The 12,188-nt window shown below is 43.9% G+C and overlaps 1 protein-coding gene across 1 annotated transcript in view; it reads right to left on the bottom strand.

Moving 5' to 3' along the window:
* LOC126144345 (uncharacterized) overlaps positions 1-12,188 on the bottom strand; it is a 117,835-nt gene that overhangs the window by 30,944 nt on the left and 74,703 nt on the right. Inside the window, exon 2 of the mRNA XM_049915485.1 lies at positions 9,137-9,237. Coding sequence (XP_049771442.1) covers positions 9,137-9,221 — 85 coding nt within the window. The 5' untranslated portion in view covers positions 9,222-9,237. The remainder of the gene's footprint in view (positions 1-9,136; positions 9,238-12,188) is intronic.

Genomic DNA, 12,188 nt, shown 5'->3' with positions numbered 1-12,188 from the left:
TATGTCATCAACCTGCGTGATAGCTCGGAAACAAATGAAGCAACCAGTATTTATTTTTCACAACAGGAAATGATATTAATTTTGTACTTGCAAGTACTTAGCATGAAATTATTAATGTTTCATTACTTGCATCAGTCATTCATGTACCATCAAAGCCTGTAAATTGGACTACAGTTTTTAAATAACTCGTAAGTTGCCACTAAAATAGCTTCTCCCCGGACGATTAATACATATCCCAGATGCACGTGTGTATGTTCTGCAGTTAGCAACAAAGCGCCTAAAGTGCTGTAATTGAAATGCTTACTTCGTTCACTCCGCCGAAAAGATGTTTGTCTGACGTCACCTTACCGTCCTTGAGTGGTTTCATTCCGTAACTGGCACGAATTGCTTAACCACGCATGAGACGGAACAAATAGAGCGAAGCAATTTGTTAGTCAAATTCTCTGACAGGGACGCTAACGCGATGGCCAACACCCGTGACTCTGACATCTTCCTGTATTACCTTCAGACTAGAAGACTGACGTAACAGCCTCCGCAGTCAGTTGTGTTGTAGGGTAAGAGTCCTGGAGACAACCTTGTCCATGGAAAGCGCACAGCTTACGACACCGAGACATGAATTTATTTTCATTGCCGTCAGTGCTACCGTTCCCTCTGTAATCAACGGAGGAAATAATTTAATTTTAACTGTTCGAACTTTATAATATTTTGTGTAGTTCAGACATGAAGTGCTCAAAACTCAAATTCGTTTAGATCCCAGGCAATCATTACGCGTAGCCGAAGCGCGTGTCAGACCGCCAGGCTGCCGTTATATCAGAAATCCGACGCTTTACTATAAGTACCGACCCTCCCTTAAATAACTGTTGTTTATGTCTGCACGTCATCGATATTTGCAGTCTGACTGATGTTTAACTCGGATGTCGAAGGAGCAACGACAGAGCAAACACCAATGTTAATACTGGCCAGACCACGACAAGCAATTTCATTTACTGTAGTAACGAAACTAAACGTGAAAGTGCAGACACATGCCAGTTCTTGTCAGATAAATTTTTGTTGCGGAGAACCCGCACTTGGGGCCCTTTATTTGGAAATTAACACTGTGGTGCAGCCGTCGACTGCAGTGGACGGCTGTTAACGGTGGTTTCTTTGGCGTTCTTAATCAGTCCTGAGGCTGCAAATACACGGAGAGTACAGCACCAGTGGGGAGTATCTGCAAGAGTGAACTGCGTGCATTTGTAGCCTCAGGACTGATTAAAAATGCCAAAGGAATGACTATTAACAGCTGCCCACTGCAGTGGACAAGTGCACTACAGTGTTAATTGAACTATAACTGCTTCTCAGGATCACATACAGTTTCTCTCTTCAAACCAAAAGGTGTGTTGCCATATAGTAGCCGCTACCTGTCAGGAACGCTTCCTTGCTATTCAGTTCACTGGACTAATCAGCACTTCTCAATTCATTTTTTTCGTCTACAGCATTCAGTTCCTGCTGGTCCTACATGAAACGTGTTGTGTGTAATAGTGTGGTTCACTGTTAAGTCAGAGACCTTACTTTCCTAGAAGTGACTGGCTCATGTTACGTAACGCTCAGCACGCTGGCTTGAGGGACAGAGTGGTGAGCCAGACCCGGATCGAATCTGCCTGCGGATTAACGACCATGTCTTGTGCACTGCCAGCCTCCTTGTGTTCTTAGGCGGGTTAAGGTAAATTCTAGGCTGGTCCCAAATTTCCGCCTCATGAAATGCGACTCACAAACGGTTAAAATACGATCACACACACGACAGAGTTTACAAGATTCGCATATGGGACGCGCGGATTCTCTCCTTTAGGTAACTGACGACTGAGGCCACAGGAAGAGCATCCGCCCAGAGGGTTAAACGAAATAAATTTCAAAAATCTTGAGTACGTTGGACCGCGAACTAGACGCGATCAAAGCGAAGAAGAAGTAGTTTATGAGAAAAAGTATCGCTCCAGCTGTATTTTGAGAAAGCTTTTCTACTATCACGCTACTAGTTTCGGTGGCACATTACCGCCATCCTCAGGGCCCACCACTAACAAAAGACTACTTCACTTCCTTGGCATATTTACTGTGGGATCCCTGGTACTAGCACACGTGGACTAGCTTTCATCAGGAATCTATATTCGGCAGCGTGTTGTCTCCAATGCAGTAAGATGGACATCCATAAATATGGTGTAAGAGTCAACCAATATACTGCTTTCGCCTACTTATATCCATCTAAAACTTCACGAAAGTAAAATTACAGAAAAATTAGAGCTCACGCGGAATCTCACCAGCAATCGTTCTTCCCGCTGACCATTCCCGATTGGAACAGCAAAGTGGTACACATCATAAGATGAGATGTAGATGTAAAGGTAAAACTGCATTCTTTGCGCAGCTGAGTAAAGATCTCTGCGTCTTGATTGTTGAACAGGACGCTGCGTCTTTTGTGTACATTACTCTGTTTAGGACAAGAGACGTTCTCAGAAAGTGGTATTGCCCGCCAACCTGGTATACGAAACAGCGACATCACTCGAACATTCAGACGCTATCGCTAGACACAAAACAGTGAAGACCTGTTTCCTAATGACCAGTCACTGTCAACACGTTCAACAACAGCGGCTGATGACCGCTATGTACAAATTGTGGCTTGAGTGCACTCTGATGAAAATGAGGCAGTATTGAACGTTCTCGTTTTGGAGACGACTGGAGATGCTGTACTGAATCCATACAGTACGCAGTCGCCTCCAGTCAATCAGTTTGGTCTTCAGGCGTCACTCACGAACAACAAGATCAACAGTAGAAACCTTCAGGCAGTATGGTGGGCGAATGAGGTGGGCGATGGAACACATGGTGCGCAACTTGGGTCAGTGGTGTCGAGTTCAGGATTTGTCTGACGCCTAATGATCGTCATAGAAGAGTATGGAGGCACCTATTATTCAGGTATGCAGTTCCATTACGTTAGCAGGGAGGTGGGTTACTCACGTTTTGGTTGCTATCATAAGCAGATGCCTGATCCGTCCCAGAATTTTTTTTTTTTTTTTACGAATTCTTCTCCTGCGCAAACCTCTTCATATCAAAATAGCACTTGCACCCTATGTCACTAGTTATTTGTTGAACGAATTCTAATCTCTGTCTTCCCCCAATAGTTTTACACTGTTCAGCTCCATCTGGCAGTACAGAAGTTATTCCCTGATGTCTTAAAACAGGTCCTATTATCCTGCCTCTTCTGCTTTTCAGTGTTTTGGTCTGTTCCATTGTTCGCCGATTATACGGAGAGCCTCCTCATTCCTTATGTTATCAGCCCACCTAATTTTCAACCTCCTTCTACGGCACCACACGTTAAATGTTCCGATTCTCTTCTTTTTCGGTTTTTCCACAGTCCATTGTGAGACAATGGTTCGTGGACTGTAACATTCCCAGAAATGGACTGATCTGACCAGCCCCTCCTCAATGGAACTCCGTTGGGATGAGTTAGAACGCCGACTTGGTTCCATACTCCAGCGTCTACTATCATTCCCACCTCTGGCTACAGCTGAGGACGAATGGGTCGCCATTCCTTCACACTCATTGAGACACCTCACTGAAATTGCCTACAGCACTCAGGATGTCACAAAGGTGAAGTCTGGACGCCACACTAATAGGTCCCCGATGAAATAGTGTACACTGCTGGCCATTAAAAGTGCTACACCAAGAAGAAATGCAAATGATAAACGGGTATTCATTGGACAAATACATTACACTAGAACTGACATGTGATTACATTTTCACGCAATTTTGGTGTATAGATCCTGAGAAATCAGCACCCAGAACAACCACCTCTGGCCGTAATAACGGCCTTAATACGGCTGGACACTGAATCAAACGGAGCTCGGGTGGCGTGTACAGGTACAGCTGTCCATGCGGCTTCAACACGGTACCAAAGTTCATCAAGAGCAGTGACTGGCGTACTGTGACGAGCCTTCTGCTCGGCCACCATTGACCAGACGTTTTCAATTGGTGAGAGATCTGGAGAATGTGCTGTCCAGGGCAGCAGTCGAACATTTCCTGTATCTAGAAAGGCCCGTACAGGACCTGCAACATGATGTCGTGCATTATCCTGCTGAAATGGAGGGTTTCGCAGGGATCGAATGAAGGGTAGAGCCACGTGTCGTAACACATCTGAAATCCACTGTTCAAAGTGCCGTCAATGCGAACAAGAGGTGACCCAGCCGTGTAACCAATGGCACCCCATATCATCACGCCAGGTGATACGCCAGTGTGGCGATGACGAATAAAACGCTTCCAATGTGCGTTCACCGCGATGTCTCCAAACACGGATGCGACTATCATGATGCTGTAAACATAACCTGGATTCATCCGAAAAAATGACGTTTTGCCATTGGTGCACCCAGGTTCGTCGTGAGTACACCATCGCAGGCGCTCCTGTTTGTGATGGAGCGTCAAGGGTAACTGCAGCCATGGTCTCCGAGCTGATAGTCCATGCTGCTCCAAACGTCGTCGAACTGTTCGTGCAGATGGTTGTTGTCTTGCAAACGTCCCCATCTGTTGACTCAGGGATCGAGACGTGGCTGCACGATCCGTTACAGCCATGCGGGTAAGATGCCTGTCATCTCGACTGCTATTGATACGAGGCCGTTGGGATCCAGCACGGCGTTCTGTATTACCCTCATGAACCCACTGCTAACAGTCATCGTATCTCGACCAACGCGAGCAGCAATGTCGCGATACGATAAACCGAAATCGCGGTAGGCTACAATCCGACCTTTATCAAAGTCGGAAACGTGATAGTATGCATTTTTCCTCCTTACACGAGGTATCTAGTTTCACCAGGCAACGCCGGTCAACTGCTGTTTGTGTACGAGAAATCGGCTGGAAACTTTCCTCATGTCAGCACGTTGTCGGTGTCGCCACCGGCGCCAACCTTGTGTGAATGCTCTGAAAAGCTATCTTTTGCATATCACAGCATCTTCTTCTTGTCGGTTAAATTTCGCGTCTGTAGCACGTCATCTTCGTGGCGTAGCAATTTTAATGGCCAGTACTGTAGTTTGTAGGGACTATAGTACATTGCCTTTGCGTAATGCCCGTACCATTGTAAAGTCAATGTATACACAAATACCAGTATTGCACTCATTTACAGTGAGTAGCTTTTGAAATGAAATATGGCGTTTTTTCAAAAAATATTTTCTTTAGCTCTGCAAACTGAAACAAACCAAAAAAAAAAAATGGATAGCATTTCCATTTCGCTGATGACTCCTCTGCGCTCATGACATCACATGGACGATGGCTGTCAATAAAGTATTTACTGGACGACACAGCCGGAAATTTTCAGACGTTTTGGGTTCCACTTATAAGAGCACGTGTTTATAAAGAATAAATACATTCGCAAAAATTTAAAATTTGGACTCTGAGGTAAATAGTAGGGCGCACGTGAAATAACTTGGCCTGTAGCTGCACAGCGGGTGTTAGGGAGGAGACCACATTAGTGTTGCGGGCTCTATTGTGAATGGTCACTGTCCAGTAGGTGAGTTACAGTTCGACAGATGATGCCTAGGTACAAACGTGTACTTTGTAAGCTAAGCTAGCGGGTCTGCAAACAATAATATTAACAGGGTATGTTATTTCAACCAAGAAATCGCCAAATACATAAGTAAAAATTCAAAGTCAATAGTTTCTCCCTAGTGTACCAAAAAAAAGTAGTTGCATAAACAAAGGATCAAACAAAGCAAAACTGGTCTTAAAAAACAAAACAGGTGTAAAAATGTAGCGCAGCGAACGGCGTTACTTAGTACGACACTTGCAATCTCTATACATAAAAGGAAATGTCTGACTGACCCCTCACTGCCAAGCCCAAATCGCTGAGGATCAAATTTGGAAAGGGTGTCTATCTTATGTGGTAGGTATCCCTTGAAAAGCAATTTTTATAAATTCGACCTCTAAGGGGGTGAAATAGGGGATGAAAGGTCTTCTGAAAATATGTTGCTATTAAGGCAATTTTGAAGCTGGAAGTACGAAAAATGGTATTTGATTTCTCGGTCAGTAACAAAAAAATACTTGTTTCAACATATTTGGAAATTCAATCCCTAAGGCGATGAAATAATACGTGAAAGATTTTTAAAGAAATGGTTATTAAATAAGTACTACAGCATTTTCAAAGCTACATCTATGAAAATGTGGTTTATGACTTCTCCGCCATAAATAAAGAAATACGTATTTCAGTAATTTTGGAAATTCAACCCGCAAGGCGTGACACTGGGAATGAAAAATTTTATGAAAATATTTCATTATCTTGGTTCGAAATAAAGAAAAACGTGTTAAAGGCTGAAAGGTTCTATAGAAATATCACTACAATAACTCAAAAGGCTGGATTAATAAAAACTTCAGACTCCAACTATCGATAGTGTTCTGGTCAGAACTACACTCAGAAAAGTCTATGCTTTATGGTCTTAATTGGAATATACAGTCCACGCGAGCGAAGCAGTGGTTGCTCAGCTAGTGAAAAATAAAGAACATGTGTCACGTGGAAGTTATGTGTCAGTGCTCTGGCAACCTGTTCGCCTTTATTGCTCAAGTATAAAAGTTTCTTCTGCTGTATCTCTCTAAAGTAACGTAGGCTTGGAAAGTACTTCTAGCTATGTTTGCCCATCTCCTTTTATTCTCGTTATTGTGGCATTGCAGTAGGTAGCGGTTCCTGCAGTCCTCTCAGGCACATTTTTAATGAGATTTTTGTTTCCTCATTTGCCTCTTTTAGCTGCACAGCCATGCTAGTTACAAAAAAGAGAGAGCAACGAAGACACCCAAAATGGGATGATCTGTAGGCTCAGGCGACTGAGGCGTCCATAGCTTCAGAACGATGGGATGGACTCGTCCAGTGTTCAGTATGAAAACGCATTTTTGCGCCAGATCCATCTTACTTTGTGCAAGCCCTACCTGAGACTGATTTGTGACTCTAGTCACTAGTGCAGAGCAAAGCACGCAAGTCTCCTGCTCTTTCTGATGTTAGACACAAATATTTTGCCCCATTGTATTGTTGTCAGTGTGGTATCGCATATCAGTACCACATCACAGGCGTCAAAGGTGTCAGCGGAACTGCAAGTTTCCATCAGACGCCGATAGCTGTTGTGCAGGATCCGGCGGAACCAACGATGCGCACCCACTGGACATGCCACCAGTGGTTCTCGGCTACGAGCCCCCTTTGAAGTAGTAATACAGAATGACTGTCACTCAGCCTTCTTGCGCTGGGAGACACTTCACCACGTGAAGCTATGCAGAGACAGCCCAGTCGCAGCTCCGACACCATCGTTCATTCTTAGGTCAGAGAGCTTAATTCTTGTTGACGTTGAGAGCTGGACTTTATTTCTTGCTGCGTCATCTGCAATGAGTCTACGTCACTGGGAGGAACACAGGTTAAGTAAATCTTCTGTTTATTGCGTTAACTTGTTCACTTATCACATCTGCTCCTGTCCACTTCCCTACAACGACAGTTGCCACTGTGTAGCCCACCTCCCCTTACCGTTGTATACATAGTCACACACACAACAGTCGTATACCACCTTTCCCAGCGAGAAGCTCCGTGTGATTAGTGTTTATGTTTTATTGCAAATGCTCGATTAGATACGCAGACAATATACACTACTCATTTACACGTAAAAATCCGCTTTATCCGCCAATGTAGTTCATATTTGAGGCTACTGATTGTGGCGAAGGAGAAGGCTTTATCCCATCAAATTTATGGGGTTATTCGTAAGAACTTCTGGTGTTTCAGAAAACTACTGCGTGAAAACTGGAAGACATACAGAAAAGTGATACATAAAAGTGGGTAAAACCTCTTTCCAAGTTTCGATTCGTAGCACCTTGGCGGGAGGGGGCCAGCTATGATAGGACACGATGTATAATAGAAAAACGTGTGCGTTTTGTGTTCTTGAATGCGCTACGTGTGAGTCAGCTGCAACGTTTCAGCCATCGTTTCGTGCCATATAACAGGTGAGAGCTCAGAGAGACAGAACAGACAAAAGGTGGGACAACATATTCCGTGAGATTGGGTCCTTATGTTATGCGAAGCAAACAGGCCGATCAGGATCGTTTGCAGGGAAGTTAGACCGTGTGCGGGAATCGTTTCGTCAGAAATACACGACGCTCCTTATCAGGGAACCGCAGTCTTCCACGCAACGACAGTTGCCACTCTGTAGCCCACCTCCCCTTACCGTTGTATACATAGTCACACACACAACAGTCGTATACCACCTTTCCCAGCGAGAAGCTTCCACGCAAAAGTCTGCGTGTAGACCCAAACCATTGCAGGTCTGACTTCTGCAGTGGCTTGCCGTGTCTACTGAAGGAAGCCAGTTCTAAACACTTGCTCTTCAGTGACGAAGCCATGTTCCATGTGCTCACAACGTACGTGTTTAGGGCAGAGAACGTCCACACCAGATTGTGGAACACATTCGTGATTCATCTCAAGTTAACGTCTTTCTTGCCATATCCTCTTCAACAGTATATGGACCATTCTTCTTTCGGAAAAACTGTGACTGGTTTCGTTTACCCGGAAATGCTGCTGCAGTGACTTATGCTACAATTATAAAAAAGACAGTGGGACCTCATTTTGTAGTAAGACAGTGCTCCACCATATTTTCTGCCATTACCTCAATGCCGAACTGCCTCAGCATTGGATGGGACGTACTTCCCATCATGAATCTTCTGTTCTTCAATGGCCCTCATGCTCACCTCGCTTGGAGCCATGAGAGTTCTACTTATGTCAAAGATCGTGTGTTCCTACCTTTGGGAGAAATTCAAGGAAGCTAATATGGTATCTGATATGCACCATGACGTATTGGGACGTTTATGGCAAGAATTTGATTATCGTATTGACCTTTGCTACGTTGCAAATAATGCCCATATTGAGCACCTGAACTGTGAGCTGAAAACTTGGAGAGATGCCATCCACTGATGTATGTCTATTTTCCGTATGTAGCTTCTAGCAATCGTCTCCTGAAACACTGGTTGTACTTGCAAATAACCCTGTATTAATCCTGGGCTTCGGCTTCCTACACAATTATTCTTCTGCTATGTATCAACGAGCACACTGTCAGGAGTTTGTACAAAAACACATGTCTTGTTGGAATACAGACGTGATATGACTTACCAGCGGGCAGGCAGACCAGCAGGAGCACAAGTAGCGAATTCCCACATTGGGCGAGAAGCTGCGATGGGAGCAGTGACCTGGCCATGTTAGCGGAATTCTCTCTGAAACAAAGCAACAAAATTCAGTTAACCGTCATGGGGAACCAGGTGGTCACATTAGACAAGAAATGGGGAGGTTCTCTGCAGAATCGGCGAGGAGAGGCATGTGTGCAAAGCATTGACAAGAAGAAGGGAAAGGAAGATAGGAGATGTATTAACACATCGAGAAACAACCTCAATGGTACTAGAGGGAAGTGTACAGAGCAAAAACTGTAGGGGAAGACAGGGGTTTGAATATATCCAACAAGTAATTGAGGATGTTAGGTGCAACAGTACCCTGGCATGAAAAGGTCGACACAGGAAGGAGATTCGTGGTGGACCATGTCAAATCAGTCAGAAAGCTGTTAATACACCCACCTGCCCCGGCAAATTTAAAGAGCTTTCAAGAAACGACACGTGTCGTCAATGCCCCTCACCGCATATCAGACATCTACCAGCATTCCCTAACAACAACTCAAGATCTGATATGTCCTGAATTTTTATTTTTGCCTATGCATTACACCTAATTTTTCCCCATCTCCTTCTTCATATCAGCCCATATGAATCTTGAACACACTACCCAGTTACTATTCAAAGCCACTCTGCATAAAAGAGGGGATTAGACTCCTCTATCACGGGATGTCCCAGCTTCCATATGTTCAACAACAAACTATTACTCGTGGCATATTGTCAACACTGTGAACGTTCCACCAGCTGCGACATAATCTCGTATACAAACAGTGATCCAATAGTGTCAAATGTTCTTTATTCCAGCCTCTGATCACAACACCAATCCTTTAGACGATGACCGGTTTCAGTCCGTAATGACCATCCTCAGATCTTTTTTACACCATGTCTTAAAGTGATAAGGCCATAATGGCATCGTCAAAACATATAAATATAATCAGCACAGCATCGTCACATAGATCTAAAATATGGTGTAGAATAGGCCACATTATTGCAATAATCACTGTGTGGACGATGTGACCTATTCTACACCTTATTTTAGATCCATATGACGATGCTGTGCTGATTATATTTATATGTTTTGACGATGCCATTATGGCCTTATCACTTTAGGACATCATGTAAAAAAGATCTGAGGATGGTCATTACGGACTGAAACCGTTCATCGTCTAAAGAATTGATATTGTGATCAGAGACTGGAATAAAAAACATTTGACTGTCAACGTTTATTTCAGCCCTCCATCTCCTCTGCTAATCTTACTCTTTTACGCTCTTCTCTCTGACGATCAGCTTCTTCTCCAACGTTCACTCCTTCCGTGTTGCTGCCATACATTCCATTAGATATCGTTTTGGTGTAGAGAGTCTTATGGGTATAACTGCAGATATAGCTATCATAGGTACTTTAACATGTACCCATTTTAGTTTGTTGTTTTTCTCTGCGTTAGAACCAATCTTCCCACAAATACGTCACATAATTTACTACGCGATGTTTTCTGCTCGGTCATACACAACTAAGTCGACTGCTCGTCTCAGCATAAATTAATCGTTTTGCATCCGTGTGTCCACTCTTCAACACCTAACCTGCCGCACAGGGAAAAATAAGCATTAATGGCTTGCTTGCCATATGTTCTTGTAGATGATATCCAACCTAAAAACATTCTACTACTAATAGCTATAATTATTAGTCTGCAAATTAGGTAAATATTGATGTAACCTCGTTCAATACATTGTCACCAATAGAAATATCTGTGCTAATACCCCCTATCATCCCGCATATTGTCACATTACTGTTGTCTTTGTTTTGCACAACATAGCTTACATTGTTTGGTGTAATCAAGTCAATTGCAGTTCACATCCAGCTTTCTGAAGAAGCTACCTCAGATAATAATACTTCATTTTCTTCAGTGCCGCCTTATCTTTAATGTTCCCATCACACGGGATTAAGACTTCGATTAAGAGGCATGACCTTTAATCTGACTGGTATTATTCTTACGATTATTATTATTATTATTATTATTATAACTATTTACTGTTCATGTACTACACTTATAAGGGGTGATCAAAGTGTTTCCATTCGAAAGTCTTACAGTCCAGAATCGGTATACCAATCAGGCAAAATCGCCATGAGCACAGAGGCAATCATTGCACCGGCGCACCAGGTTGGATATACCACATTGGTAAAATACCTTGTTATGCTGCGTAATGAAGTCCGTAGCAGTCTGCTGCACATTCTCGTTCGGCAGGCACCGTCGACCCTTCAAGGTCCTTAGTAAGCGACCGAAGACGTGATAATCGCATGGGGAGAGTTCAGTACTATAGGGCTTATGTTGAAGTATCTCCCACTTGAACTGGCGTAACTTCTGTGTCGTGACATTTACAATATCGAGATGTGTGTTATCACGAAGCAGCAGCTCTCCTTGTCGCAGTTATCCCTTTCTGCAGGCCGTAATTGCTCTAGTGTTGTGCAGTACCGTTCCCCAGCGATGGAGACACCAAGTTCTTAGAAGAATTGGGCCACGGTATTCAAAGAACAGGATGAGCATCACCTTTCCAGCAGATGGCTAGCTCTTGAACTTATTGGGACAATGGGACTATGGATGACACCACTGCATCGTCGACGATTTCGCCTCCGGTTCCCAATCGTGACACCAACTAACGTCGCCTGCTACAAAGAGCCCAAGATCGATCGATGTCTTCTGTCGAATCGGGATCAGCGCGCGCACCATTCCATAGCGGTGGTTAACGACAAACATGCTGCCACATATGCACTCTTCATCCCACTGTAGATGACTACGGCATTTGTCCTTCAGCAGCCATGAAGAGAATAACAGCAAGTTAGTCGTATTTGGACGCATTTGGTAATAATGTCGCCGTAGTTCACATTCCAACGTACACCGTACACACGTCCAAACGATACGATTGCCACACTAATTTCTTGCCTACATGTCGGTGATTATATACCCGCATCGGAGTCGCGCTGCGTTGCAAATACGGTGTACAAACGCATT

The sequence above is a fragment of the Schistocerca cancellata genome, chromosome 2, assembly GCF_023864275.1.
Source record: "Schistocerca cancellata isolate TAMUIC-IGC-003103 chromosome 2, iqSchCanc2.1, whole genome shotgun sequence".
Classification (NCBI taxonomy): domain Eukaryota; kingdom Metazoa; phylum Arthropoda; class Insecta; order Orthoptera; family Acrididae; genus Schistocerca; species Schistocerca cancellata.
This window is presented reverse-complemented; position numbering and strand designations above follow the sequence as displayed.